The sequence below is a fragment of the Xiphophorus couchianus genome, chromosome 16 (genome assembly GCF_001444195.1).
Source record: "Xiphophorus couchianus chromosome 16, X_couchianus-1.0, whole genome shotgun sequence".
NCBI lineage: Eukaryota > Metazoa > Chordata > Actinopteri > Cyprinodontiformes > Poeciliidae > Xiphophorus > Xiphophorus couchianus.
Genome location: NC_040243.1, coordinates 10,137,090 through 10,163,563, shown reverse-complemented (window position 1 = coordinate 10,163,563; position 26,474 = coordinate 10,137,090). Strand labels below are relative to the sequence as shown.

At 39.0% G+C, this 26,474-nt stretch overlaps 4 protein-coding genes across 4 annotated transcripts in view; 2 read left to right on the top strand and 2 right to left on the bottom strand.

Moving 5' to 3' along the window:
- The window catches only part of gcgra (glucagon receptor a), a 39,247-nt gene extending 32,847 nt beyond the window's left edge, over nucleotides 1–6,400 (bottom strand). Inside the window, exon 1 of the mRNA XM_028042941.1 lies at nucleotides 6,101–6,400. The gene's annotated coding sequence lies outside the window, so the exon portion shown is untranslated. The remainder of the gene's footprint in view (nucleotides 1–6,100) is intronic.
- Nucleotides 6,401–16,958: 10,558 nt separating this feature from the next.
- LOC114160231 (G-protein coupled receptor 183-like) lies at nucleotides 16,959–20,407 on the top strand. The gene is made up of 2 exons (XM_028042711.1): nucleotides 16,959–17,206; nucleotides 19,049–20,407. Exon 2 carries the CDS (start codon nucleotides 19,072–19,074, stop codon nucleotides 20,035–20,037), a length of 966 nt encoding a protein of 321 aa, XP_027898512.1. The 5' UTR covers nucleotides 16,959–17,206; nucleotides 19,049–19,071; the 3' UTR covers nucleotides 20,038–20,407.
- Nucleotides 20,408–20,561: 154 nt separating this feature from the next.
- Nucleotides 20,562–22,804, bottom strand: LOC114160208 (zinc-binding protein A33). The gene is made up of 6 exons (XM_028042684.1): nucleotides 22,319–22,804; nucleotides 22,075–22,170; nucleotides 21,757–21,987; nucleotides 21,657–21,679; nucleotides 21,460–21,578; nucleotides 20,562–21,363 (listed from the first exon to the last, which is right to left on the bottom strand). Exons 1-6 carry the CDS (start codon nucleotides 22,703–22,705, stop codon nucleotides 20,825–20,827), a joined length of 1,395 nt encoding a protein of 464 aa, XP_027898485.1. The 5' UTR covers nucleotides 22,706–22,804; the 3' UTR covers nucleotides 20,562–20,824.
- Nucleotides 22,805–23,376: 572 nt separating this feature from the next.
- tubb4bl (tubulin, beta 4B class IVb-like) lies at nucleotides 23,377–26,266 on the top strand. Its single transcript, XM_028042685.1, has 4 exons — nucleotides 23,377–23,746; nucleotides 24,504–24,612; nucleotides 24,691–24,801; nucleotides 24,886–26,266. Exons 1-4 carry the CDS (start codon nucleotides 23,690–23,692, stop codon nucleotides 25,941–25,943), a joined length of 1,335 nt encoding a protein of 444 aa, XP_027898486.1. The 5' UTR covers nucleotides 23,377–23,689; the 3' UTR covers nucleotides 25,944–26,266.
- The last annotated feature ends 208 nt before the right edge of the window (nucleotides 26,267–26,474 follow it).

Sequence of the window (26,474 nt, the reverse complement as noted above, 5' to 3'; positions counted from 1 at the left end):
AGAACCAAGAATGATGCCTGTTACAGATGATAATAGGTTTCTTATGTTCACTGTGTGCGAAATTGAAAAACATGGTATGACGTAACAGTTTCTGACTGAGTGAACAGAAAATGAATGGAGCTTAAACAAATGTCAAGCAAATCAGATAAATTTGAGGAGGTTTGCACAATGAGGTTCTTTTTGTTACAATAATTATTTTAATTTCCCGCTCAAGAGGGAAACAACATCAAAATACTGTCTTGAATTGTATCCTAGGTCAAGAAGGTTAGAAGCAGCTGGCAGCTATTCAAACCACGGGGAAATGGTGGAATGTGCAGCGCCAAATATCTGATCCTAGTTTCTGTACTGAACAAGAAAAACTAGGAGGAAATGGGCTCAAACACCAACCAGAGACCAGAAAAATATGGCTGAAAATGGGCAGACGGCTAAATGGTTTCCAGCCAAGACATTAGGTGTGCACATGTCTGCAAAGAAACAAGCCCATAATTCTCTTAGTGGCTGGTCTGTATGAGAAAAAAACACAAAGATGTTAACTTCTCTGGCAGTCGAAAACACATCTACTTTTGCTCAATAAACAAGATGAAGAGGTTCAATTTAGCTTTGGAAGTAACAAACTTGATTCAAAGAGGTTTCATTACAGGAACTTAAATTTATTCAGCTATTAACACACTATTAGAGTGTACTTGGGTCTTATTGGTTTAAGCAAGCAGGTGCTTAAAAGTTCAGCACAATCATCCATTAGACTGTGGCTTGAAGCAATGGTCAATGGTCAACTTCATAAAAACTGGTTGTTTGCTTCTCCACAAAGTTAATTGCTGGTCCTGATTTCTCAAGTTCAATTGGGATTTTAGACAATAAGGATTAGCAATTAGAAGAAAAAAACAGGTCACCCAAATTATGAAACCTTCACATGTTAACCTTTTTTTAACTCTGTAAAATAAAGTGATTTAAATGGACCTAAGTAATTAAACTTGTTCCAGTAATGAAAAAAAAAGCTATTAACAAGTTAGGGCATCCTCCACCTATTAGCCTGCAAATATCCTTCTTTTAGAAGAAATAACTTTGCAGACGTCAGCCTCTGACGTCATCTAAGTAAAGTTTGCAGCATCGAGATGAGACTTTCCATTTTTAGTTCTCAACCAATCCTTGTATTTATTGACATGGTGTAGGGATCCAGCAGAAGATCTCTAAACCACCACATTTCCAGCTCCATGCTTCAAAGATGTCATGAGATTATTTTCTTTGAACGCTGCACTTATTTTATAACAAATATGTCGTCTTTTCTGGTGCCCAAAGTCATTCTATATCAGACTCATATGTTCAGAGAACATTATTCCAGAAGTTCTGGCCTTTGTTTTCTTTCAGGTAATGTTTTAGCTCTTAGCTCCTTTAGTCCGACTATGGTGATCAGTCTTGCTTTAGCCTTGAAGAGCACATGACACTAAATGTCAGAGGTTTAAACAGGGCAAACCTACTTTGACATGCTGAGCAATGGTTTTCTTATCATGTGTAACCAAAAGTGACAAACCACTGTGTGACTCTAGCTATTTCAAGCAAAAGTAAACTTAGAGGTGTCCTAATTATTCCTAACCTGAAAGAATTTCAAAGATATTTGGCAGTCAAAAATTTATATTAAAAATCTAAATATACCAATATGTTAGAAAAAAAACTGTCTGTCATATCGTGTCTTTTTTTTCCATTTTGATGTTCCAGTGGATTCTGCAGAGGTGAAATTTAAAGTGATTCTGTTTTCAAAGAGGTCAACACAACCAAATTCCTTTCTGCTTTAACTCCACAAAGCATTTACAAGTTTAATTTGTCCATTTAGGTGGATGAAATCAGTTTGCTAATGAGCCAGAACAACCAACCACAGGGACATTCAACAAGGTTCCTGGTGAAATTGTTTGTTTCAGCCAATGACAAGTTCAGATTGTTATCCAACTGAATTTAAACAGAAATTAGCCGCCTGACACAGCCATTAAGTTGACCCCATGAAAGAACTCCATTCAAAAAAGTTTGATCTAACCACAAAACATAGTCTGCTCCAAATACCAGTTGGTTCACATGTAGATTGATTTCTCTAAAGGATGCATTTATACTGGAATTATTTTTTAAATTTCCAGTTTGGAAGAGAAGCAATAAATAAATTAAATTAAATTAAGCACATCATGCAATTTGATGTTGTGGAGCTGCCCTAAAGAGGATGTTGAGGAAATAAATTGCCATGTTATTGTTTATCAGAAATTTCAAATTTGATTTCCTGGAGTCTCCAATCATACGTCTAGATTTACACTCACTCATGGTCAAAGCTTTCCAAATCTGTAACCGCACGGGTCTGGCAGCACAGGAAGGCCCTCTGAATGAGCATTGTGTGCACAGCACCAGAAATTTGCTAAGACATGTGATATTTTAGACCATGCTTTGTCTTTCCTCCTGTACCATTATTTTGCCAGAGTTTTGGCATCTCAGCTTGTACTCTGGCTTAGATAAATACATCTAACTATCCAACAGAAACTGAGTTTTTAGAAAGTTGGGGTCAGCCTGTACATAAACAAACTGTACAGATCAATGTAATATTCTTGGTACAGTGTGAGAGGTCAGGCAAAAAGCTCCCTTAGAGACAATACAGTTATCAAAATAGTCAAGCCACTCAGTCAAATAAAAAAAAATCAAACCTGTCAGTTGTCGTTACTTTGACAGGTACAACTCTCTTTGCTACTGCTTTTGAGCAGTCTAATAAAACATCTTTGCTTTGCCTGGTTTTAGATTACAAAAACATGAGGAAAATCTATTTTTCTGAGATGATTTTTAAGAGACAGAGGTTAGAGGGTAATGACAAAGGGCAACAAGCACCACTGTGTATTACTGAGTAGTACAAAACAAATCATTTTCTCCAAATACTGTACCTCTTCTTCCACACATATTGTCCCAGAATTTTCAAATTCTGAATGTTTTACGACATTGACAAGTGTTCAATTCAGCAATATAAGTGAATAATCTTATTTGCCCATTTTTTGTAATTTAAAAAACTTTATAAAAACTGCACAACTTTAAAAATTAATTGGTTTAAACTCTCAAAGGTGAACTTTTCAATGATTTCAACTTTGAATGTGAAATCAGCCCCAGTCTTGAAACAATTATAGGACGATTGTTGCCATTTTCGATCACCTTGAAATATAAAGAATGTGTTTTAAAATGAAGAAAATAAGAATTGAATACATTTATATTATTGGACTATTCTAACGTGAGGTATCTTTATACATTACATTAAGTCATCTTCTGATTGGGTGCTCAGCTCTTATTGATGCTCCTCTGCAGGAAGCAAACAGAAGCGATAGAGGAACTGAGTCTCAGAGGAGAAAATAAAACGGATGAACCCAGAAGAAGTGTTGCTTAACCGGATTAGAGGGTGGCCTGATCTGGTTGTATTGCACATTTTGCTACAACTGTCTAATTTACTAATATAATATTACTGTAATATTTTAATTTAGTCTTACTCTCGTCCTCAGGTGTTAGTCCAACATCACATATTTAACATTCTTCAAGAAAATTTAGTTATTCTGTATCCAACCAGATTCCAAAGTGGGAAATCATCAAAACATACAGTGAACTGAGGCAGAACCAATACAAAACTATCTTTTTTAAATCAACAGTTAAATCAACAGTGATGAGGAGAGCAATGGAAAAGCTAGGAAATAATTCATCCTTACAATTTAGTTTCCTTTTGTAATTACTCTAACATTAAAACCATCATCCAAGATTCTCTGAAATCCCAATATGATCCCTGGTACCGAGACTCTTCTCGGTTTTCCTTTGCAATTCAACAAATTGCCCTCAGGATCTGACAAACTGTGTAGTTTTGACAAGGTGTTACGAGAACAGAGGCATTCTAATCTAGACAGACTCTTATCAGAATTCTGTCACAATCTGGGCTGACGGTTCGTTGTTGTGGAATCTATTATTAGCCTTGCTAGGTTCATTGTGAGGGTCCAGCTGAATCAGAACCCTGAGTGCCCCAAATGATGCTCCTGATCACTTGATGTGGGCTGACACCAACACTCTTACTCGCACTCACCTCCTATAGAGAAGATCAAGCTGAGGCTCTTCCTGTAGCTGTGTCTCCTCTCTTTACTCACGGTTTGTCTCGCTCAAATCAAAATTTCATTTCTCTTCTTCATTGCCTTCTGTTTTTTCACTTATTACTACAGGCAAGGATGGATACAAGAAACGAGCCTTTTTTATTCTCTGTTCCCACCTATCAATTTCACTAACCCTCATACTTATCACACTAAAAGGCTAAAGCTGTCAAGGCCATCTACAGTAAGTCTTATACTGCTCACCCATATTAAGCCGCCGTCTCACAGATCTTGATTTCTTGCTCCAAATAGGCTATCATATACCTTCATGAGATGACAAATGCTTTAAATTTTATAATTTTCATTTTCTTTCTAACAAGAATAGAAAGGTAAAAAAAAATTAAAATAAAATCATATTCTATAAGGACAAGACAAATATAAGGAAAATTATTTGCATACATGACAAATTAAAGATGATTTGATCATGTTTAAGGTACTATTAATTTACAGAAGTATTTTTAACCATATAATGTCAGTGACTTATTATGCATTTATAGGCTATTCAATGAGTCATATGATAATGAAACACATAAAATTTAAAGCTGTATTCAACCTATTTGCTTCATCTCTCCTACTGTTTACAAGCCGTCCCCCACGACCTTCATTTCCCAAAGATATATAAAAAGAAATACTTAGCGAAAATTAAAGATGTATTATATAGACCCACACAGAACCAAGAAAACACCAAAAAGTGCTCCTTATTTTCAGAGTTTCTATCATGTCTCCTCTTCAAATAAATGACCAAGCGCAAACACTCGCCCAAAATTAAGACCCCTTGTTTTAAACCACAAAAACAGTTGAACTCTGAGCCTTGCAAATGTCACCCATCAGCGTCCACCAGCTCTCCCTGAGCCGAGGGTCACTTTATGCGTTGCAAAATGTCACTAATTTACTTTCAGTATTCATTGAAACACCTTCACTGCCCACTAATGCTTGCAAATCAGCTTCAAAGACTGTATGCAGCCAAAGCTCTCTCAGCCATGTGGTGCACCTGGGAGCATGACTCTGATTCCTCACCAAGGTGGTGTTTGTGCTGCTCTGTAGCATCACTGCAGCAGATGTGCTGCTAATGAATACGCTTTGTTTACTTGTGTGTGGTGGGTGTTTATCAGAAAATGCACCATCTTTTTCACAAATACCCAGTTCGGTAAGATGCACAAGGGACCGAGGACCCACATGTTTTTGTTGGTTTGCATGATGCCGCTCAAGTGAGTCTAATTAACAACAGAATGATTCCTGGACAATTAACTCCTGTAACAATCAAATTCAGATTTATTCACGGTTAAACTCTGCATTAAGAAGTACTATTTCCCTTGTGTGTAATTACAGTTACATGTCATGGACTAGGAAAGCCTTTAATGCGTTATATAGTTATGTGTTTGCCATGCAATTATGGAAACAAAGAGGGCAGAACTTTAGCTGTCGTGGTTTTGTTCATATAGAAAAGGCTGAGATATTCCCTTTCTAATCTGTAAAAATTAAATAGTGGAAATTAACATTAATAACATGCCTGGGAAAATATAAATACACTTTATATTTCACTTGGTTTAGCCTAATCAATGGCAGGATTTACACATTCATGTGATCTGTTGCACTGTCATTTTAAGTGAAATTGAGAAATATTATTCAAAGAAAAACTTAAATGAGTCATATTCATTTGGAGCAATTTAGATTAAACCAGCTTACACAGACAAAATTCACTAATTCCTTCTCTGCACATGGGATTGGTTTATAATGCTGCAGATAAAAGGATGGTGTTGATGGAATTGCACTGACAATGGAGCGATAAAAGATATTAAGTGCATTTGCCGGAATTAAAGAAAGAAAGAAAAAAAATCAAGAAATGTAAACTTGACCCCAACCAGCAAAAGGAAAATGAAACAAATACTATTATGACTACTACTGCCACTACTACGAATAATAATAATAATTCTAATAATAGTATTAATAATAATAATAATTACCGTTGACAGCACTGAGCTCCGCTGATATCCCAAATGCTCATCCTCTGAGCAGCTTTATTCCCTCTCAGTTCAGGTCGCTGCGCTGTAATCCAACTTTCAACAGAGATTCTGGAGCGCCTCGGGAAGAAGTTCAGTTCTCCGACCTGTCGGCGACACCGCGAAACACCGTCGGTCTGCGGCGTGAAACGAAACTCCTGAAGGAGTAAAAGGAAATGAAACACTTTGTGTTTGCGTGCGGTGGGCGCTGGTGGCCGTGTGTGTGTTTCCGCGTGTGCGTGTGTGTGCGTGTTGCAGCCGCTCCGCTCCTTGTAGCCGCGTGACGCAACTGGACGCCGGGGGGGAGGAGGAGGCCGCGCGTGTCGCCTTGGTCTCGATGAGACGAAAGATGGACGCAAAGCGCTTCTGACCAATTATATTTATTAAAAGTGTGAAGAAGGTGCTCACAGGACTTGTGCAGCTTGTTTTTATTGATGTAGGCTTCTCTTGTTTTTAGTATTCACCTGTCAAAACATTTTCAACTTTGAAAACAATATTTTAATAATTGGATGTATTTTTCCTATTCAGTAGCTTTACTTGGGGGGGTTCATAATTGCCGCTTAAGACATCACCAGTGTCATGTGTTCACTTCTTTTTTATAAGATTTTCACATTTACGGCAGGGATGCGGTGGAATCTGGGAAAGAGGGCGGAGCTTAAAGCAATCAGGGATAATTGGTTGTCGTTTGCTGAGATGTGTTTATGCACAAACCAAAGTTCAAACACAAAGAAAGGTCACACTATGATGTTTATTTTTTGCACACAAGATAAACATTATTTAGTTGAGATATATATACTAAAAACAATCAGAGAATATCTGCATTCTCCATAAATAAATAAACCTTTCGTTTAAATTTAAGCAATTATGGGAGACTACTGGTGGTCTGGGGGGCTCTAAGAAAAGACTGGGTTGGTTCATCATAAGAAAGCTTAAAGTAATAAAGCCAAAATCCCAAAGGAAATGTTGTTTCAGGAAATATTTCTTCTTTTTTTTTTGTAACTGCAGCACTAGCAAGAGGATCAGGACCTGCTGATTGAAAAGAGAAACAAGATGCACCATCACGGAGTTTAATTTTATTACAACAAAATAAAATAAATTAAACTGCAATATGCTAGTATTTAAAACCAAAAGAGAGAACATAGTACTATATTGTTCATAAGAAATCGGTTTACCTGGAAAGCACTAATTAAAATATTCTTATACTGATTTTTGTTTGCTGCTGAAAGACTAAACAGTTAAATAAGAAGTTTTATTTATATAATTCCTTTCACAGATATATGTCACAAAAAGTGATTTAAAAGACAAAAAAACCCAGAAACGATATAGAGATCAAATATCAGAAGCAATTTTTAAATAGGAAAAATATCTTTGAATGTCTTCAGCTGCTTTTAATTGAGTCAAGGCTTTCAACAAAACAGATGAAGCTCATTCAACAGTTGAGGTGCAAAAGCCTGGAAAAGCAATCTGCTTGAAGTTTTATAGCTGGTCCTCAGGACGAGCAGATTTTGGTTTGAAGGTAAGATGGGAAGGAGTTTGATCATGAAGATCTCAGAAAATTAAAATCAGGATTTAAAAATAATTCCAAAATGAATATGTATCAAACTCCAAAAATGTTACAACAGAGATAATATTCCTTAAACAATGATGACATTGCAGAGGTTGAGAATGGTGAAGTTCAAATGACATTGACTGCTTGAAAATGACCAATATTCAACACTCTGTTCTCCTTTCAGCTGTAATTTCTCTAAAAATTTGTGAATTTTTTTCTCTGAGTCAAAGCAATATAAATTGGCTTGCTGAGCAGACTTGAGCCTGTTATTTCTTGTGTGTGTCTCTCTGGCGGTCTCTTTATTCTAAATAAAACCCAAATTTGATGTGATCACCGTGGAGACGCCAAGCTGAAATGATATATGTTTACTTTGAGGATTCCTCCTCTCACACTATCTCTTTTTGGGCAGCTAATCAATCACCTGGTTGGCAGTTTTGCAGAGTGTGCAGAGATAAGTGCTTTCCAGATGCCCCGCACGCTGTCAGCATTGTTTTAAATCCTTGGGAAAATCTTGTTGAACAACACTAGACAACAAAGGTGTTTCTCTTGCATTTTATTAACGTCAATCAATCACCTTCATCACCGGTTATCACATCTTTTTGTGAAGAAATCACCCCCTAGCAGCAGATTTCTTCTGATAGTGGCAGGGACTGTTTGAGCAAAACAGTTTTTCTTGCAAAACACACTATTGAACAAACTACATACTGTGAACTTTGCCCATAAATAGAGTTCAAGGACCTTCTGTGTCAATAAGCTGCATACAGCTGAAGCAACGTATTCTCTGTGAAAAATATACTGAAACACATGTTTTAACTATTTTCTTATGTATTAATCTTTCCTTTCCTGTTAAATACAAATTGTTTTGATAATCATACATGTCCTCTTTCTTTTCAAATGTGTAATAGTCATTCATTTTCGCTTAAAGTGCTGCTAATGAAGAAACCAGTGGCAGCAGACGGGGTCAGCAGGTCAAATACCTCCACGTACTCATATTTTTATCAGTCGCGTGCTGCAACAGCTGCTGCTGCCGAAAATGCTGAGCTTTGAGCCGGGTTGCAAACTGGCCAGCAGCAGCTCCTGGATGTGACTTTTGCCCTCTTCATCTGAAACAAAAGATGAACAAGGATAACTCGGCGGTGATGCAAGAACTGCTCCGAGCTCCTGTGGGCCGTGGTCACAGACAATACTACGGTCTAATAGTCAGGCATCTTTACTTCCACACCGAAATGCTGAAACGCATTTTCATCAGGTGCAGCCCCTCCTCCACATCTCAGCCTCTCGCCGCCCTGAGGCAGAGTATGTGAGGTTTTCAGCAGCAGATTGAACCTTTTATAAGGGCTGCATGACTCTGCGTATCAAAGCATCTCGCTTTTCTGATCATATCTTGCATGTGTAGATTATCCACTACACTGATGAATTTTAAATTTGTTTTTCATTCCTTAACGGGGTTCATCGAGCTACACAAAAGAATAAGACATTGAATGCTGCAGCATTTCTGACTGAAGCAAAAAACTTAATATTGTATCAACCAAAAGCAAGAGGAATGATTTCTATATTAGGTGTGGAAAGAATATTTAGCCTAAAAGAGGTAAAGATTCTCACAACACACCTGTATTAGGTATGCAGTGACAACCGCGTGTTGTGAGACCGACACAGTTCACAGTTCAGTTGGACGGGGAAGCCACAAAAGATCATTGCTAAAAAAATACTGTTCATAGAGTACTATAATGGGAAGTTCAGTGGAAGGAAAAAGTGTTTAAGAGCCAATAAATTATTATAAGTAAGTATTGTATCCAAACAACCCCTTCCCAGTCCAGAGACAACATCAGACTCATCTTACCTGGAGTACAGAGAAACAAGACTGGACTGCTTTTAAATCAACATAGATTCTTAGTTTATTTTATTTTAAAAGTTTAGGTTCCAGAATCTGGAGGAATAGCAAAGAGGCACAAAATCCAAGTTGCAGCTTTCACTGTCAGTGATGATTTTCATAGCTATGACTGCTGTGGTTGGTCCACCGTGTTTTATCAAGTCCAAAGTCAGCACAGCTGTCTAGCAAGAAAGCTTTATGTAAATCTAGCAGGACCTGGCAACCCTTCAGACCACCAAAAGTACCAGCACCTGGTTTAGTGACCATGATATCACTGTGTGCAATCTCTCCTAACTTAAGCTCCATAGAAAATGTATGGAGGATTGCCAAGAGGGAGATGAGAGACGCCAGACCAAACAATCCAGACGAACTGAAAACGTCTCTTAAAGCAACCTGCTTCAAAAACAATTAGTCATATTAATTAACTTTTCAGTGATATTCTAATTAATTGAGATGCACTTGTGCAACAATTGGTTTAGGATTTTATTTATTGGTTAGAATAGCTCATATGAGAAAGTTAACTGGTAACATTTAGACAAATATATTATAGACTATAAATAAAGTTATTCTCACTTCCCACCTTTTCTTTCTCTAATCCCACTGGTCTCACCAAGATGTTGTCTAAATTTACTCTGCATTTAATATAGTTACTGTAAATGTTTCCAAAATTAAGATTTAAAGCGAGCGATTACCCTTCTGTAAAAGCATGAACACGTTTAGTCGGTCGTCTTCACGGTTTCCAAGTAGCAACAGCAACTGCTAGCAGATCCCAGACGCCACACTTCACACCACCACTTGAAAACAAAAATAAATTCACAGTGTTTGCTTACACCTCATTTACATTTGTCCACCGCTGTCAAGACAAATTTATGTTCAGATGCTCTCGCAGCCAATTGATTACTTCATCCACAGAGTTGGGAAAATTTTAGTCAACGATGAGGTGAAAAAGCATCCAGAAAGAAAGAGAAACTGGAAGAACTAATGGACAGATGAGAGTGCTTTGTGTGTCAGGGTTAGATGTATTCTGGCCTTAGGTCTGCGAGTCCCCTCAGAGAAAGGTCTGTGTTTTTTTTTCCCCAATTCTGAACATGCTCTTTGAGTCTGGCCATGGCACTGGCATTTGATCAGGCCTTATTTTCCCCATGGCAACATGAGTTCATGGCGCTGCAACACATAAATGTTCTCTCATAGCTTGGAAGGGAATTAGACGCTTTCAAAAGATGTTGGTTTTAGTTGTGGCTCACATTTGCATTTCTCACATGCTGATTTTACCGTAAACACAGAGAACCGTTCTGAGCTGCTTCACAAGAAATGAGGTATTTGAGTGCTACAGTAAAAGCAAAATGTCTTGTTTTTGTAGGTGATTGGGTTTGAGTGTGTCAGATCTGCTTGTCACTCTGTAAATACCTCATTCAAAACTGTCTGAGGGAAAATCTCCTGCATGCATCTTTAAACAGTTTTACCCAGTCTGACTTCAGGAGTGAAATAAAAGCTTCTGAGATGTAGCCAGGAAACAGATGTGTTTCTTTCTTAGCAGCGAGGGTTGAATTCCCTAACAAGGCGACATGGAGCACAAACACTCAGTGTGTTTCCATTGAAGCATTTCTGTGCTGTCATGTGATTCTCCCCACCCCTGAGTGTTCGCCGGCCAAATCCCCATCAGTGACGCTGTCAGGGTGTATCAGAAAGGAGCTGATAGATGTACGGTCATGTTGACGGGCTATCAGCTGTGCTTCTCGCCTTGCCGCCCCTGACAGCCGGCTGGCAGGAGAGTGATTCTCCCTGGAGAGTCGTCTTCGTAGAATAATGTTATCACAAGTCAAGTTTACCTCCGTGAGGTCAAATTAAAACCCTGCATCTTGGAAATGTGAAAGAGCTTTCATGATTGATGGAGAGGCTTAATGCAAATGTTTAGTGGCAACATGAGCAATTTATAAAACAATGGGAGGTTGTCTGCATTCTTGTTTAGCATCTCAAATTGTAATTGTATCATAAATCAATAAATTTAACGCTATACATAATGTTCAAATATTATTATATATGAAATGTTTTATGTTTGAGAGAAAATCTTTTAATTAAAATATGATGAAGCATTAGACACATTTTTGTAGAACAGTATTGGCTACTTTTTTTTTAGCACTGGGTGTAAAAGCTGCTTAAAAAAACATTTCTAAGAATTAATCTAACCTATTTACATTAGCTTACACTGAATGTTTTGAAAAATAGTGTCAATTTGAGTGGATTTATTAAGTGGGGAAACAATCTCATGTTCAGAGATGATTGTTTTCTGTAGGATTTAGGCCTGGGCAAAAGAAAATGAAGGAAGACTGGTTTTGTCTCTGGTAAACAACTTTCATGTTCATTTAGCTACATGCATTCGATCAAAATCTTGTTGAGATTATTAAATGCTTTCATTTGTTTTGCTTTATAGTTTTAAAATATTGCTAATAGGATCAATAAATGCAAAAACAAAGCTCAATGATTTTAACCTGGGTTTTTAGTTCCTGGCTATACAAATGTTTCTTAATTTAGGGTTAAAGTCTGTTTTGTTTTCAATGTTGGTTCATGGAAAACATTTAGCTCTGCTGACTTCAAATCGTTGCTCTCATTTTAAATATTGATAAGTAGTGATCGATCTTCTCGATTCCGGGTTATTATCTATTGAATTCTCAGTAATCCTATTCTTGTTACTGTGCGGGGGCTTCTTAAGAAATCTGGTTGAAATCGTAGTTTGACATTACCTTGTTTGCTCACCTTGTTTCCGCAAGCATTCAGGCTTTATTTATTGTTATTATTATTATGCAGAAAAAATAAAATTTTCTTCTCAGCTGTTACTCATGTTAACAAGCACCCTATGATCTATACATGGCATTAAAAGACATTTTCTTGGTGTTTTTTGTTCTGCACGCTCTTGGGAAGCTCTAGCAGTGTGTATAATTATTCTGAGAACAGCAGCAGGTGTTTATTCCTGTGAACTATGGAGGCACAATAGACCCCAGAAGCTTGTGTCACAGAGTTGGACCCTGGCCCTGAGTGTAAAAATAGCCATCTGACCCACAGTGTTATCTCTTCATTCCCACAACTATTGGCACTCTCTTTTACTCCCACTTAAGCCACGACAAATGCGCTGCCCATCCAGCAGTGCTCATAATTAAAATCTCTGTTGCTATGCAAGGGCAGTGATAAGTTCAAATCGAACTCAGATTTGCTTTCAAAAGTAGAAAAGCTCCATGCGCCCCAGCTTATTCCAAGGAGAGATGATTTCTAGTGTATTTGATTACTAATATTTTTTTTTAGATTTGGATTTCTGTCAAGTTAGGGAAAGAAGCAGGAGGAGTTTTATTCCAAATCTATTTTTCCTCACTTCACTTTGACAAAGCAAGTCACAGATAGGCAGCAAAATATCAATAGTGGAGTCTAAAGTGCTCATAGCTTCTTATAGACCAGTGTTTCTTAATTCAGTCCCTGCATATTTTGGATTTGTTTCTGTTCTAGCACACCTGATTCAAATGATTGCATGACCTTCTCTGCATGCCATCAAGTGCTGAAGAGGCCTGTTAATCACACACTTATTCAAGTCAGGTGTGAGGCAGAAGGGAAACACCATAAACATGCACCGCACTATTGAGAAACACTGCTATAGATAGATGCCAAAAAAGATAAAATATGCCATACTTTCATATTTGTTGGGGTTTGTTAGTTTTGGAAATCTGTTCAGAAAATCTTCAAATACAATTTTATATGTTCAATTACTGTTCAACGTTTTATCTGGGATCCCAAATTAACATCTAAAAATAGATACAAGCATATTGAAAATGCATTGGCAATGTTGAAATATCAGCAGTAATAAGTATTAACGTCGAAATTAGTTCTTGTTTTGGGCTTTTGGCTGATAGTGATGATGAACACATAATTCAAATAGATGTAAAAAGTATGAGAAATTATATTAAAATGATCATTAAAGGGAAATTAATCACCATCAAAGTTCTGTCTCCCAAGTAAGATCTAAGACATTGCAATTCAGATTGATAAATCCCAACAACAGACTTTGCAAAAGAAAGATGTAAGCTTCCATGTAAAAAGCATCTCTGGTGTCTAAAAGCATTAACATAGACAAATTTGCTAGAATAAAAAGGCATTTTCTTCCCATTTTATTCTAGCGTCTTTTTTCTACAGATAATTTAAAACGTTTCAGTTCAGAGACGTGCTTTAAAACCTGATTGAAAAACGTTCTTAATAACATTACCTATAAATGACTGGTGCTGAATAAAGATGGTTTTAGTTGGAAGAATACAAAACTAATTTATTGGTGTCCCCTTTTAATAATGATTTTCCGTTATCGGTACCTTAATTCAGCTGATGACTGAGCAGGTGAAAAGCAGAAAAAAAATATTTTAAAAACCCTTGTAAACTTTAATTCACAAGATTTTTTTAAACAAACCCTTACTAGTCAGTGCAGTCATTCAGGAGAAACCGAAGACGGTGAATTTTGGGTTAAATATCCAATTTCAACTTGAGTTGAAACAGAGATACCAGGTATTGGCAGAAACCTGATTTGCCTGCTGAACTTATATATTTTCTCCAGATCACCTGCACATTACAGACAGCACAAATCGAATAATGCCGAGGCAGAGCTGCCTGCATTATTATTTTTATGAAAGTTGTGCCTCTTCATACGTCACTGTCAAAATTCGGGCAGTCTGATTTTGTTTTTTTATCACTTTCAAACACTCAGTTTTCATTCCGTTACTGAATCAAATAAAGAGACTCATCCTGTCGCTGTGGCTTTCATGCATTGGAAAACACGCAAATGCTTCATGACATCATGTTGCTTCATTTCATAATTAACTTCATTAAGAAGCAAATGCGAAATGAAACTTGTTTGTTTAATCGCCTGAAGACAGGCAAACCATAATTATGGTGATTACCGCACACTTAAAATGGCATAATTGTAATAATTAGTGAAGTGGGAGCTCAACCCCATGTCCCATTTTTTTTGTTTGTTTTTACAGCAAAGCATTAGCTTAATTTCACCTGTTATTGTTGCACATCTTACAAAATTTATTCTTTAAATGGTGACCTTTGCACTAATGGCAAAACATAAACAAATTCTGCAAAGTCAATGGGAAAAAAAATGTGATGCAAATGCAAATTGATTAGTATTTTCCCAAAGCTATTATTATGTGTCATCAACTGTCATGAACAAAACACAGACTAATGATGTCATTTCCCCCGTCTCATTCTCTCCTTCTTCGTGTGCTTTATGCTTTTCTGCATTGGCAGGATTATTTGATCTGATAATGGTGAAACCAGATGGTTAGAGAGGTTTGTACCTTTCCTTTTCTAATATTTGCTGCCTTCCTATCAACCTTCCTTTTTGCACGTCAGCTTTCCTTCGGAGGCAAATATCCGCCAAGCGCCAAAGTTGAAAACTGCTGGAGAATTCCTCACAGAAATGTGCTTACACCAGTATGAGATTATTTAACTTCTACCGCTCTGTTTATGTCCATCTGCTTTTAATTTCTCTCACCATGTGATGTCAATAAACATTTGTCAACACACACGGACGCTCCAGAGATGAGCAGAAGAGCAGTTGGTAGGATCCTTACCAGAACCTACCAATCTGGTAACCAATTAATAAATCGGTTTTATTAACAAAGCACTAAAACCATTGTACATGTGTTGTAAAAAAAAAAAAGAAAGAAAAAGATTTTTATCCTAATTCCAAGTTTTGTGCTAAGGTACTGTTGCACCTCTTCTCCTGTTATACCACTAGTGTTAACGTCACATGTGAATGCAAACACACAAGTGGGTGGGTGAAGCTGTGTGACGTTCATCCTGACAGGGCTGGAAGCTAATCTCTGCTGCAAATTGTCTCAAGTGTTTTTGCCCATCTATGTCCACAGCAGACAAACTGGTATTCAATCAGTCATCAGGATGATAATTGAAATGTTCAGCTTGCAAACTTTTGAACATGTTTTCAGCTTTAGACACATTATAATAGATTAAATTAACCTATATTGTCTCATTCTGAACCAAAGAACTTTCTGTGTGGCTTTCCGCTGTGTGTGGGTGGTTTCTGCGCGCGGTCACTAACAACTTGTAATATAATTTTGGCATCGGCATCTGGACAGCCTGAAGAGAAATGCATGCAAAAGTTTGATTCTGTTTTATCCCACGTAATGTCGCCTTGCAGAATTAATGAAAACATTTATGCATCTGAGACAAGGGTGAGATAAACATGTGACTTTTTATTTGTATAAAATATGGCTCAACTTGCAGAGTGCTGGGCCACCTAAATAACAGTTTCTTTTTATTGAAATCTAAAAGAAATAGATTTTCTGATTTGATCTGATGAACTTCTTCACATTTTATTAACATTTGAAGGTTTTTATTTAATATTTACATAACTTCAAAGTGCTATTGGTTCCAGCAAGGCAGCATTTATGTTGAGGGGGAGGCCAGAAGAATATGGGGTAAATATTTAAATTGGAGAGAGACAGATGGATGCAAACAAAAAGCAGAAGGAAACTGAAGGAAATTGTTTTAGAATGCACTTATTGTATAATAAAAACAAGAGGACAGATGGAAGACAGGGTGTATAATTTGACAAGATTTGACAAAACAAATTGTGCTTTGTTTGACAGTTCGGAACTACATGCTTATGTTACATTTCTTTGTTTCTCTTATTTTTTTTTAATGGAAAAGGAGGAGCTAGATCACAGATTCTAAATCCAAGACCATTTGTAGATTATAGGCATCATATATCACATTAAAAATTGTAAAAGTGTCCTTTTAGAAGTGATTATAAAATCCATGTGAAATACAGTACACTACTGCCTCCTCAGGCACAACAGAGCCAATGCAACCAATTCGCACTGGTTTCTGTACATCTCTCTGGTGTGATTTACACATTAGTGCAACAATCATCGTGGGTTTTGTCTCATCTCCCCACATGGGAACAGAACATTGGGTCCTGCTTACCTACACAGTGCCTCAAATGCAATTAGCCACTCTCAGAAACAATCACTTCTAATACCCACTGACACAAATCTCCAATTCCTTTTTTTCCGTCCCTTTAATCGACTCTGCAGAGACGGCCTTCGTGACCTGTTTTTTTTTTTTAAGTCTCCGCATCCTCTTTTGGATGCATGACCGGGACGTGGAGATGTTCTAAAACCATCTGTGCCTTTGAACTAAATGTCTCTAGTAATAGAGGGGTAAATCCAAACAGATTCATCTCTGTGAAATTTAGAGGGCTGATCTTTTCAAAGTCCATATGCTAAATATTCAAATAGGAAGGGAGGATGCAAAAGCATGCATTGCACAGCAAACCCCTTGATAAAATTAGCAGAAAAGGTTTAAAAATTTAAATCAAGACAGAGACACGGCAACATCTGCCCTGTAGATAAATGTGTCACACGGGTGTAAAATGATAACCATCATTTGACACACAAAGAACTTTCCCACATAAAAAAAAAAATCGAAAGCACTCAACTGAAGAGGTCCATATTTTCTCTTGATATCTAAATGTTCCTCCCTCACTGGTTGGCGTCAAACAGATGACACACCAGACAACATATATATGAGCGCCTTTGGACAACACCCTGCATCAATCGTAGGAGTCAAGATAGAAGAACATACCAAACCGGTGAGTATAAACTCTGAGGTCTAACAATTACGTACATATTTTTTCAATGGTTGTGTCATAAAAAGTGTCTGAAGAAGTACACTAAAACTGAGTTTGAGAATCGATTTATTCTAGCCGTTAAAGGTTGACTTTATTTACTAGAATTTATGAGAATAAGTACATTTAATTTTCTTTTGGGATCAGTAAAGTATTTTATTTTCATTATCTGCTGGAAAAAGGGAAGATGAGTAAAGTTTGTAGGTCTAACTTACAAAAGGAAACTATTTTTTACTTCAATGTGGATTTCAACTTTTGTTCTTCTATATAAAGGACTGTTAGTTTCAGTATCAAGACAAAGTGTGTGTAAAGTTGATGCTTTTTGTGATTTCCAGCATATTTTAAAGGCATAAAGGCAACATCGCCAACTTAGCATAAGCCAGTGAAAATAAAGCATGCTCAAATACATATTACAGTACAATTAATGAATATTATTTTAAATTGTTTGCCCCTTGACTGACTGGCAACCTGTTCAGGGCGTACCCTGCCTCTCGCCCAATAGGTATAGACGATGGATGGTTATTTAAAATGATTTTTTATGACAGAAAACCTTTCAGTCGCAAACATTAAACACATTTTTTACAAAGTTTACTTTCATAACTTGATAGCACAAACTTTACCCCTTATAAGTCAGGCACACAAGTAATTAAATTATATGCAAATGGTTCGATTCACTTTTTCAACAACTCCAAAACTGCAAATTTACTCATGCTGTAGACGAACAAACAGCCAATCTTTCAGATTGTGCTTTGTTTATTTCACTGTCAAAAGATGTGCTTGAAGAAAAAGAAAACAATTGACTTTGGCTGTAATCTCGAAGGAAAAGCTTATTGGTTAAAAACTTCAGTCCTCTGCGGGTGTGATTAATCCCACAGGAGTGTGACTGGCCTGAGGTGAGGCCTGTAGCAGAGGGAGATTGGAAACATCATTCGCAGGGGGGCTGAGGCTAAAATAGGTCTACAATAAAGCAGATCAGTCCCCTTGATGGCAAGGAATAATCACAGGCTGGTCTCAGTAGTCCATAGCTGGAGGCAGCTTAGGTGTAATGACTATAAGAGAGTGTTTAAGTTTCAGATTGTGTGCAGAGCAATAATCAGAGCTGCAGCAAACAGTTTTCTAGCTTTAAATACAATCTGCAGAGAAGATTGTGTTCCTACTTCCAGGAAAATATACAGAGATTGCAGCCAACACCTATGTGACCCTCATATATTAAATCAGCGTTTCATCATTCAAATGTATTACATTTATTTCCCATTTTAGCATTCTTTGTTCAGAAATAGCTTTAGAAACAATCGCATGTAGCGACTGACCTTTAAAAAGCTCTACAACATCTACGATCATTTATTGTCAGCGCGCAAAGTATGACCTTTGCTGTTTAAAACTGAGAGATGATGCTCTTTTATTCTCCTATGAAAGGACGAAGGAGTCTCTGAAGTGTCTTAGACATCTTCTCGTTCAGGGAGTCGTGTTTCCCGGAGGAGAGCCCACACAGACACAATAACAAAATAACAGCCTGAGGAGAGGTCCTGTTGGTGTTTGTAACATGTTTTTACTGTCTAACAGCTGCCTCTGCAGCCACTTTGTTCCTGCTGAGATTCGACTGCTGAGAGATCACAACCCACGGGGACTAATAAAGAACTCCAAACTGTCTGATGTGACAGTTTGGAGTTTTGCTCAGTTGGGAAAAGGCTAAGAGAATGAAACAAATCATCAAGATAACTCTGGGCTTTCATGGAAAAATTATTTCTCGCTGTTGTTGTATAAGTTGGATAACAACCACGACTTTTGTTCCATTCTCTCTTTCAGAGTTCTTGCGTTTGCTGGTCAACATGGACAGATACTTCTTGCCACTTAACTCAACCTCTGTTTCTGCACAAGTCCCTCACAACACCACAGTTAATGTCAACGCCACTGTTAAACATTTTAGCGTGTTTGATGGCTGTGAGAGGTACTTTGAGGGAGTTCTGTTTGACCTTACCATACAAATCATCAATGTAATCGTGGGAATACCTGCCAACTTGCTTGTCATTGCAATTCTTGTCCACAATCGCAAAGAACCGTCCACTTCAGACCTGTTCCTGGGTTGCTTGGCCTTCATGGATGCCTACTTTGGCACCATGACCCCCCTCAACTTTTTAAATCTTTACATCTGGCATAGCAAAGAGGTCTGGGCAGCTGTTAAGTTTTCCTTCGGTGTTAAAGACACCAGCGGCCCGCTGTTTCTTTCTTGCATCTGCCTGGATCGATTTGTGGCAGTGCTCTTTCCGATCACATTTGGGCAGCTTAAACCCATCAAATACAGATTAAACCTCACACTGCTGGTACTCTGTCTCACCTTTGCCTACTCTACAGCCAAGATGGTGGGTGGTTTTCCTAACTTTGAGAAGGTGTTCACCGGCGAGGTCCTTGCAACTTTTACCTGGATGGTGGTCTGTAATGCCAGCATCTTATGGGTCCTGAAGAAATCTCGTGGCGCCGGAAAAGATGACATGCATCCCATGAAGAAGAAGGCTTTCAACATGGTGCTCTCCATCCTCCGTATCATTATTTTCAACTATTTGCCCCTTGTTGCACTGTTTCCGTTTGAAGATCATTACACCCCCGATGTGTTTCGTTGCTATGTGCAGCCTGTTGGCTTTGCTTTTCTAAACATTAGCAGCACTATCCAACCACTTGTCTACTTGTCCCGTCTGGAGAAGGTTCCTTTCCTTCCAGATGCTTGCATTAAGAAGTTCACTTCCTGCATCACCACAGAAAAAAATACAAATATATCCACACAAAAGCCAACAGCTTAGATTTGTAAGACTACATTATGAAGACAAAATATACTGTAATGAAATAGACTGAAGGAGTCCTCTAGAAATGTATTTAGATCTAATGTTAATTTCATGCCAAGTAAATAAAAGCAGTTTTGAGAAAACGTGTAATGATATAATAATAGTTTGTCCATTTCAGCTTGATATTGTAACAACCTCATTATGACATGAAATGTAGTGGCATGTAATAACTTTTACTCACAAGTCAATTGTTTGGGTTTGGCGCCCTCTTGTGTATAAAAATAAACCATAAAAAAGAAATTATGTCATTTAAAATATGAAGTTTTGTCAAACTTTCCTTTGCTATGCCATTGTGTTTTGTGCAACAACGATATGTTTTGGTCTACAGTAGATGTAACATTCCATTCAGTCACCTGAACAGAAATTAAACACTTTGTTTTGTTTTGGGGTTTTTTGTACGTGAATTTGTCTTTATCTTTATCATATTCACTGAGCTAATCCCAAATATGTACATCTCACAACAAAAAATAGGACAAATCAGCCAAGATCTTCACAAAGAATCTTTACTACTGGTGACAAACACAACAAGGCAGCAACAAAATTACACAGAGGGGGGAAAATACATCACTACAGTATTTTCTATTACTGTCCTATGAGCAAAACAAAAAAACACAGGCCGATCTTCTAAAGAACATATCAGATATAACGACACTGTTCACGTATTTTAATATTTGGCTCAGCTTGTGTTCCTAGAACTAAATCAGGAGCCTAAACCCTTACAAAGAAAGAAAGGAAGAAAACCTACTTACTGACGCAGCACTGTGATAAGCACCTTCTCTGGCATTATTCTCAGAGGGTGACTACTCTGTGTATAAAAATATGGCAATAAAGGCTCTGTGAATGTCTGCGTGAAAGCATACAGGAGCGAATTGTCCACAGGGTCAAAAAATGACACAGTTCCCTTGTTGTAATCCAGTTGAACTTTGACCTGTTCGAGCTTAGTTGTAACAGTCAGCAGGGTGGGTGGCGAGCTCATTGCTCTGAGCTCTCCGTCCCGGAAGCACAAAGTCCAAAAGCCTTTTTCAGGCCGAGCTGCGACCTCAGCGTTCCTCGGCGCAGACAATGAGGCCACGCCCAGGAGCCAGTCTTGATTACTTCCTGTTTCCACAACCCAGTGGTGGCTTCCTGAGCCGAGCGAGGTCATTCCTACCACTTCTGCACTCACGTGAAAACGCTCAGGGTTGTCAGGGCAACATCTGGGCTGCTTTGAGTAGTGGAGGGAAGTGAGGTCTTCGGACAGGACGAGGCATGGGTGTGCTGTGTTTGGGTCTAAAGTTACAGAGGCTACAAAGCAGAAAATTAGCCAAAGAGTATTGATCACCTACAAATCAGGTTTGCGGTGGACAATTCTTCTGCTATACAATTGTTAAATATACTTACTGTAGTCAATGTTGTCCAGTATTTTCTCCCAGACACTGTATTTCAGGTTAGAGAGGTGTTTTGTTGCATCTAACAGTAAACCCGACATGTCATCAAAATCATCCTCCATATCTTTATCGCTGTGATTAAAACAGAGTAATAATTACACCATACATGTATTTTATAACATTAATGTTTTTAAAATATTAGCAACCTACCTTCCCTGAGTGACTTTAAAATTCTGAAAGAAACAAAACAGCATTAAGGATAAGTGTGTTTTTAACCCTCAGGAGTATTGCTGCGTTGTGCATCTCGAACCTGTAATATAATCATATCGTCTTCTTTGAGCTGTGTTTTGATGGCAGACATGGTCTCAGTGACAGAAAGCATTTCTGCTGAAAGTTCATTCATTTTTTGTTTGATCGATTCAGTCTTCTCCTCTTCCTGCTTCTTCACAGCTTCTCTCCGGACCGACTCTTCATCACAAAGGGCTTGATGTAGCTGCTCAAACTGGTTTTTTATCTTGTTTTGAGTTGTCAGTGTCTGATACTGTCAGGAAGATTATCAGAAACACGTTTTAATGTTTTCTGTCTTCTTTATGGAAATAATTGTTGTTTCTGTTTAACCATGCATTACCTTAATGTATGCCAACATGTCAGCAGAGGTCCTGTGTTTTCTCTGGAGGTACTCCAGTTTGCTTTCCAAGCTTTTCAGCCTGAACTCCAGTTTGTCCTGGAAGCCAAACATGTCCAATCAGCAGACATCACGTCGGGTGTTTTTGATCTTGTCTCTTTCTCTCACACGACGGTTGACAATCAAGACGGACTAGTAGAACCGCATTCTGTCAACAGCTCTCAAAAAGGCGGTTTATTTCCCTTACCTTGCAGCCCAGAAGTGCCTCTTCAACCGGGGAACAGTCATGATTTTTATGAAGTTTGGAAGTCTGGCACACCACACAGATGGGCTGTTCGTCAGCTAGACAAAACAACTTCAACTTCTCCCCGTGTAAGCTGCACCTCCCCTGCTCCTCCAGAGAGTTTTGCCTCCTCACCTGTTGAAGAGCTTCACAGACATTCTTCAGAGCTAAATTGGACAGAGGAGGGCATTTGGATGCTTTCCTTCTGCAAACTGGACATTCCCTTGCCCTTGTGTCCCAACATTTCTTCAAACAGCTCCTGCAGAAGCTGTGGCTGCACGACAGCAGAACAGGGTCCCTGAAGATATCACAGCACACTGGACATGTCAGATCCTCCTCTGGGAGAGACATGATCCTTACCTTGCGAATGTCAAACGCTCAGTATTAAAAAAGAAAGCTCTTCAGCGTTGGTTCCAACACATGCCGTCCTAGAGTCTCAGTTTAGCAGTTAGGCAGTTGTTAATTATATCATTTAAATAGTTGTGCTTTTTATGAATATGAAATGCTTAACAATTTAAATTCAGCACCTGGTGTTGCTTTTAAACACCATGTGAGCTGATGAATGCTGAATACATTATTTAAGTTTTAAGCTACATTAAAAGCACTTTTGAATATAATACATCAATGTCACCCTCCCACATTATCAACTTGTTTTGGCAAAATTTTTTACTTATTTTTTTGGCATTGTTAGTCGGGCAGAATAAGTCATATATAAATTTTTATTCTCTTTGTAATCTGATGCCGAGTTGCAAAGTTGGAGAGACAATTAACAGCAATTACAGTGCCATTTTGATAACTGAAGGGAACCAGCAAGGGAAATGTTTTGCATTAAGATCAGCTGATTCTTGGGTCCTTTTCGGTTCACACCAACATGCCAAAGTTCCAGTATGCCACCAAATAAAGTATTTTGTATTTAATATCATTGTATTTTGAAATACAAAGAAGTTCTAAATAAAACTGATGTTTACACATTTTATATAATTTCATGCCAAACATGAGTAACTGATCAAACTGCCTCCCACAGTCTCAGCGCATGCCCACTGTGTGTGCATGTCTGTGTTTTGCAGCGGGTCAGACGGTTCGTGAGAGAATCTGGAGTGATGCAGCTCCTCACATCCTATCCACCATTTCCACTGGGTTTTGGCTCCTCCAGTCTTTGGTTGCCATGGCGATGACGTCAGATTGCACCGCCGTTTCAGGCCAGTAGAGAGAATCTTAAAGGCGGCGCAAAAAAGTCCTGCACAATCGGCTGCAACAGGGAGCCATCATCCTGTGTATCTCCGGCGCTCAGATTCCCAGCTCCTACTCGACCATCCTCCCATCTCTCTGCCCAAAATGCGCGAGATTGTGCACCTGCAGGCGGGCCAGTGCGGAAACCAGATCGGAGCAAAGGTAGTTAATGTTTTATATGTGTAGACCTTTGCATCGTGGAAAGGTTTGTGCAGATTTTCAAGCAGACGCGCCTCGGTCGGCGGCCACTAACCCATCCTCTCGGAATTCTCCAGAAGGAACTCCGTGCAGCGAATCAGAAATCGTTGCAGCGCTTTGAATATGCAAAATGCAACAAAACATTAATCATCAATTTAGCGCGTGATATTTTCTGCAGTGCATGCGCTGTGGTAATTATTTAATTGCAACAAAAGCAAACTGGCTATAGAAATGAATATAAAATCAAATGTTTATAAATATATATTTCCTGACTGTAGCATTAAATTTTTACGGTAATCAGATCGTGTGTTGTGCGTCCTTACTGTCGGTGGAGGAGCAGCCTCCCCTCCCCCCTTTTTTCTGACCTATTTTCATCAAACCACTTTCAGTCCAATCTTTTCTGCTTGACCAATTATACCCACACTTTTCTACGTCTAAATATTAGATTGCATATATCTCTTTATATATATAATATGCAAAGAGATATTTATCAGATCATTGCCATCAGAAGTAAACATGTCTGTTTACTTCTGAGAAAGTTTTTCAGACTGATGCTTTGCTATTTGGATCTGTTTTTCACCATTTAGTTTGCTTTTGATAAACCCTACATTTCTGCAAATGCAAAGTTGTTATATGTTTTTTATACCAGTAGGTAAAAATGTGAAATAAAGTTAACTTGTTGTTTTACTTCACTCACCACCACGCCTGTTTTTCCTCACAGTTCTGGGAGGTGATCAGCGATGAGCACGGCATTGATCCCACTGGTACCTACCATGGAGACAGCGACCTGCAGCTAGACAGGATCAGCGTCTACTACAATGAGGCCACAGGTAGGCTGCCGATCCAGCATTAGCAATGCTAAACAATAATAAGATTTCATGGTTTTAATCATTTCTCAATATTTTCAGGTGGGAAATATGTGCCCCGTGCCATCCTAGTGGACCTGGAACCCGGTACAATGGACTCAGTCAGATCTGGACCATTTGGGCAAATCTTCAGACCAGACAACTTCGTTTTTGGTACGTTTGGCAAATTTAATGTGAATCCACTGTTTTTAATTTTCTCTGTGAATGATAAATAAAGTGGAACATTTTGACCTACAGGTCAGAGTGGAGCTGGGAACAACTGGGCTAAGGGTCACTACACAGAAGGAGCGGAGCTGGTGGATTCTGTCCTGGATGTGGTTCGGAAAGAGGCCGAGAGCTGTGATTGCCTCCAGGGCTTCCAGCTTACTCACTCGCTGGGTGGAGGGACTGGCTCTGGGATGGGCACCCTGCTCATCAGCAAGATCCGTGAGGAATACCCCGACCGCATCATGAACACTTTCAGCGTGGTGCCTTCTCCCAAAGTGTCCGACACCGTGGTGGAGCCCTACAACGCCACCCTCTCTGTCCACCAGCTGGTAGAGAACACAGACGAGACATACTGCATTGACAATGAAGCCCTCTATGACATCTGCTTCCGCACACTGAAACTCACCACTCCCACCTACGGAGATCTCAACCACCTGGTGTCGGCCACCATGAGCGGGGTCACCACCTGCCTGCGATTCCCCGGCCAGCTTAACGCCGATCTCCGTAAACTAGCAGTAAACATGGTGCCATTCCCCCGTCTGCACTTCTTCATGCCAGGGTTCGCCCCCCTCACCAGCAGGGGTAGCCAGCAGTACCGCTCCCTCTCAGTGCCTGAGCTCACCCAGCAGATGTTCGACGCCAAGAACATGATGGCCGCCTGCGATCCGCGCCACGGCCGCTATCTCACCGTCGCCGCCGTCTTCAGGGGTCGCATGTCCATGAAGGAGGTGGATGAGCAGATGTTGAACGTGCAGAACAAGAACAGCAGCTACTTTGTGGAGTGGATCCCCAACAACGTGAAGACCGCTGTCTGCGACATCCCGCCACGTGGCCTCAAAATGGCCGCCACTTTCATCGGCAACAGCACGGCCATCCAGGAGCTGTTCAAGCGCATCTCCGAACAGTTCACCGCTATGTTCCGCCGCAAGGCCTTCCTCCACTGGTACACAGGCGAGGGTATGGATGAAATGGAGTTTACTGAGGCCGAGAGCAACATGAACGACTTGGTGTCTGAATACCAGCAGTACCAAGACGCCACCGCGGAGGAGGGCGAATTTGAAGAGGAGGGAGAGGAGGAAGTCGCATAAAATAACCTCGTCTCACACAGCTGCCATACCTCATTTTACATCACCCATCTCCTAGCCCTTTTTTTACTCCACCCTTCCCTTCTGAAATGGAGAAGTTCTCCACATTGAGCAAACTAGATTGCTGTTGCTTTAGTGTCAGATGTTGATATTAACTAGTACTAGTGATGTGATTGGTTTACAAAGTCGTGTATGTTGTGAAAGCACTGGATCGTTGAGCTCCATACATTTGTCTTGTCATTGCCTTGCTATTTTCAAAAGCAAGTGATTTTAACTGTGAAGCCTTGAAAGTGAAGAATTTAATAAAATCACATTGAAAGGCCTGTTCCATGCCTCTGAGTTCATTTAGTGTAATCTCAAACGTCTGCTTAACAATCAGTGCTATTTTGTTGAAGACAATCCTGAGGATCTATTTGTGGTATCTTTAGTCGTATTTAGATACTTAACCTAAATTCAAACCTTTTGAAAACAAAAGAGAAAATTAGAAAAGATCTGTCTGTTAAATATTAAGATTGTTTGATCACAGTCTATAAT

Excerpts from the sequence above, each read along its gene's own strand:
- LOC114160231 (XM_028042711.1), top strand. The coding sequence starts at position 19,072 with ATGGACAGATACTTCTTGCCACTTAACTCAACCTCTGTTTCTGCACAA.
- LOC114160208 (XM_028042684.1), bottom strand. The coding sequence starts at position 22,705 with ATGTCTCTCCCAGAGGAGGATCTGACATGTCCAGTGTGCTGTGATATC. Across the intron at positions 21,579-21,656 it reads TTTAAAGTCACTCAGGGAAG|CGATAAAGATATGGAGGATG; the intron begins GTAGGTTGCTAA and ends TTTTAATCACAG. Across the intron at positions 21,364-21,459 it reads ACTGGACAACATTGACTACA|CCTCTGTAACTTTAGACCCA; the intron begins GTAAGTATATTT and ends TCTGCTTTGTAG.
- tubb4bl (XM_028042685.1), top strand. The coding sequence starts at position 23,690 with ATGCGCGAGATTGTGCACCTGCAGGCGGGCCAGTGCGGAAACCAGATC. Across the intron at positions 23,747-24,503 it reads GAAACCAGATCGGAGCAAAG|TTCTGGGAGGTGATCAGCGA; the intron begins GTAGTTAATGTT and ends TTTTCCTCACAG. Across the intron at positions 24,802-24,885 it reads ACCAGACAACTTCGTTTTTG|GTCAGAGTGGAGCTGGGAAC; the intron begins GTACGTTTGGCA and ends TTTGACCTACAG.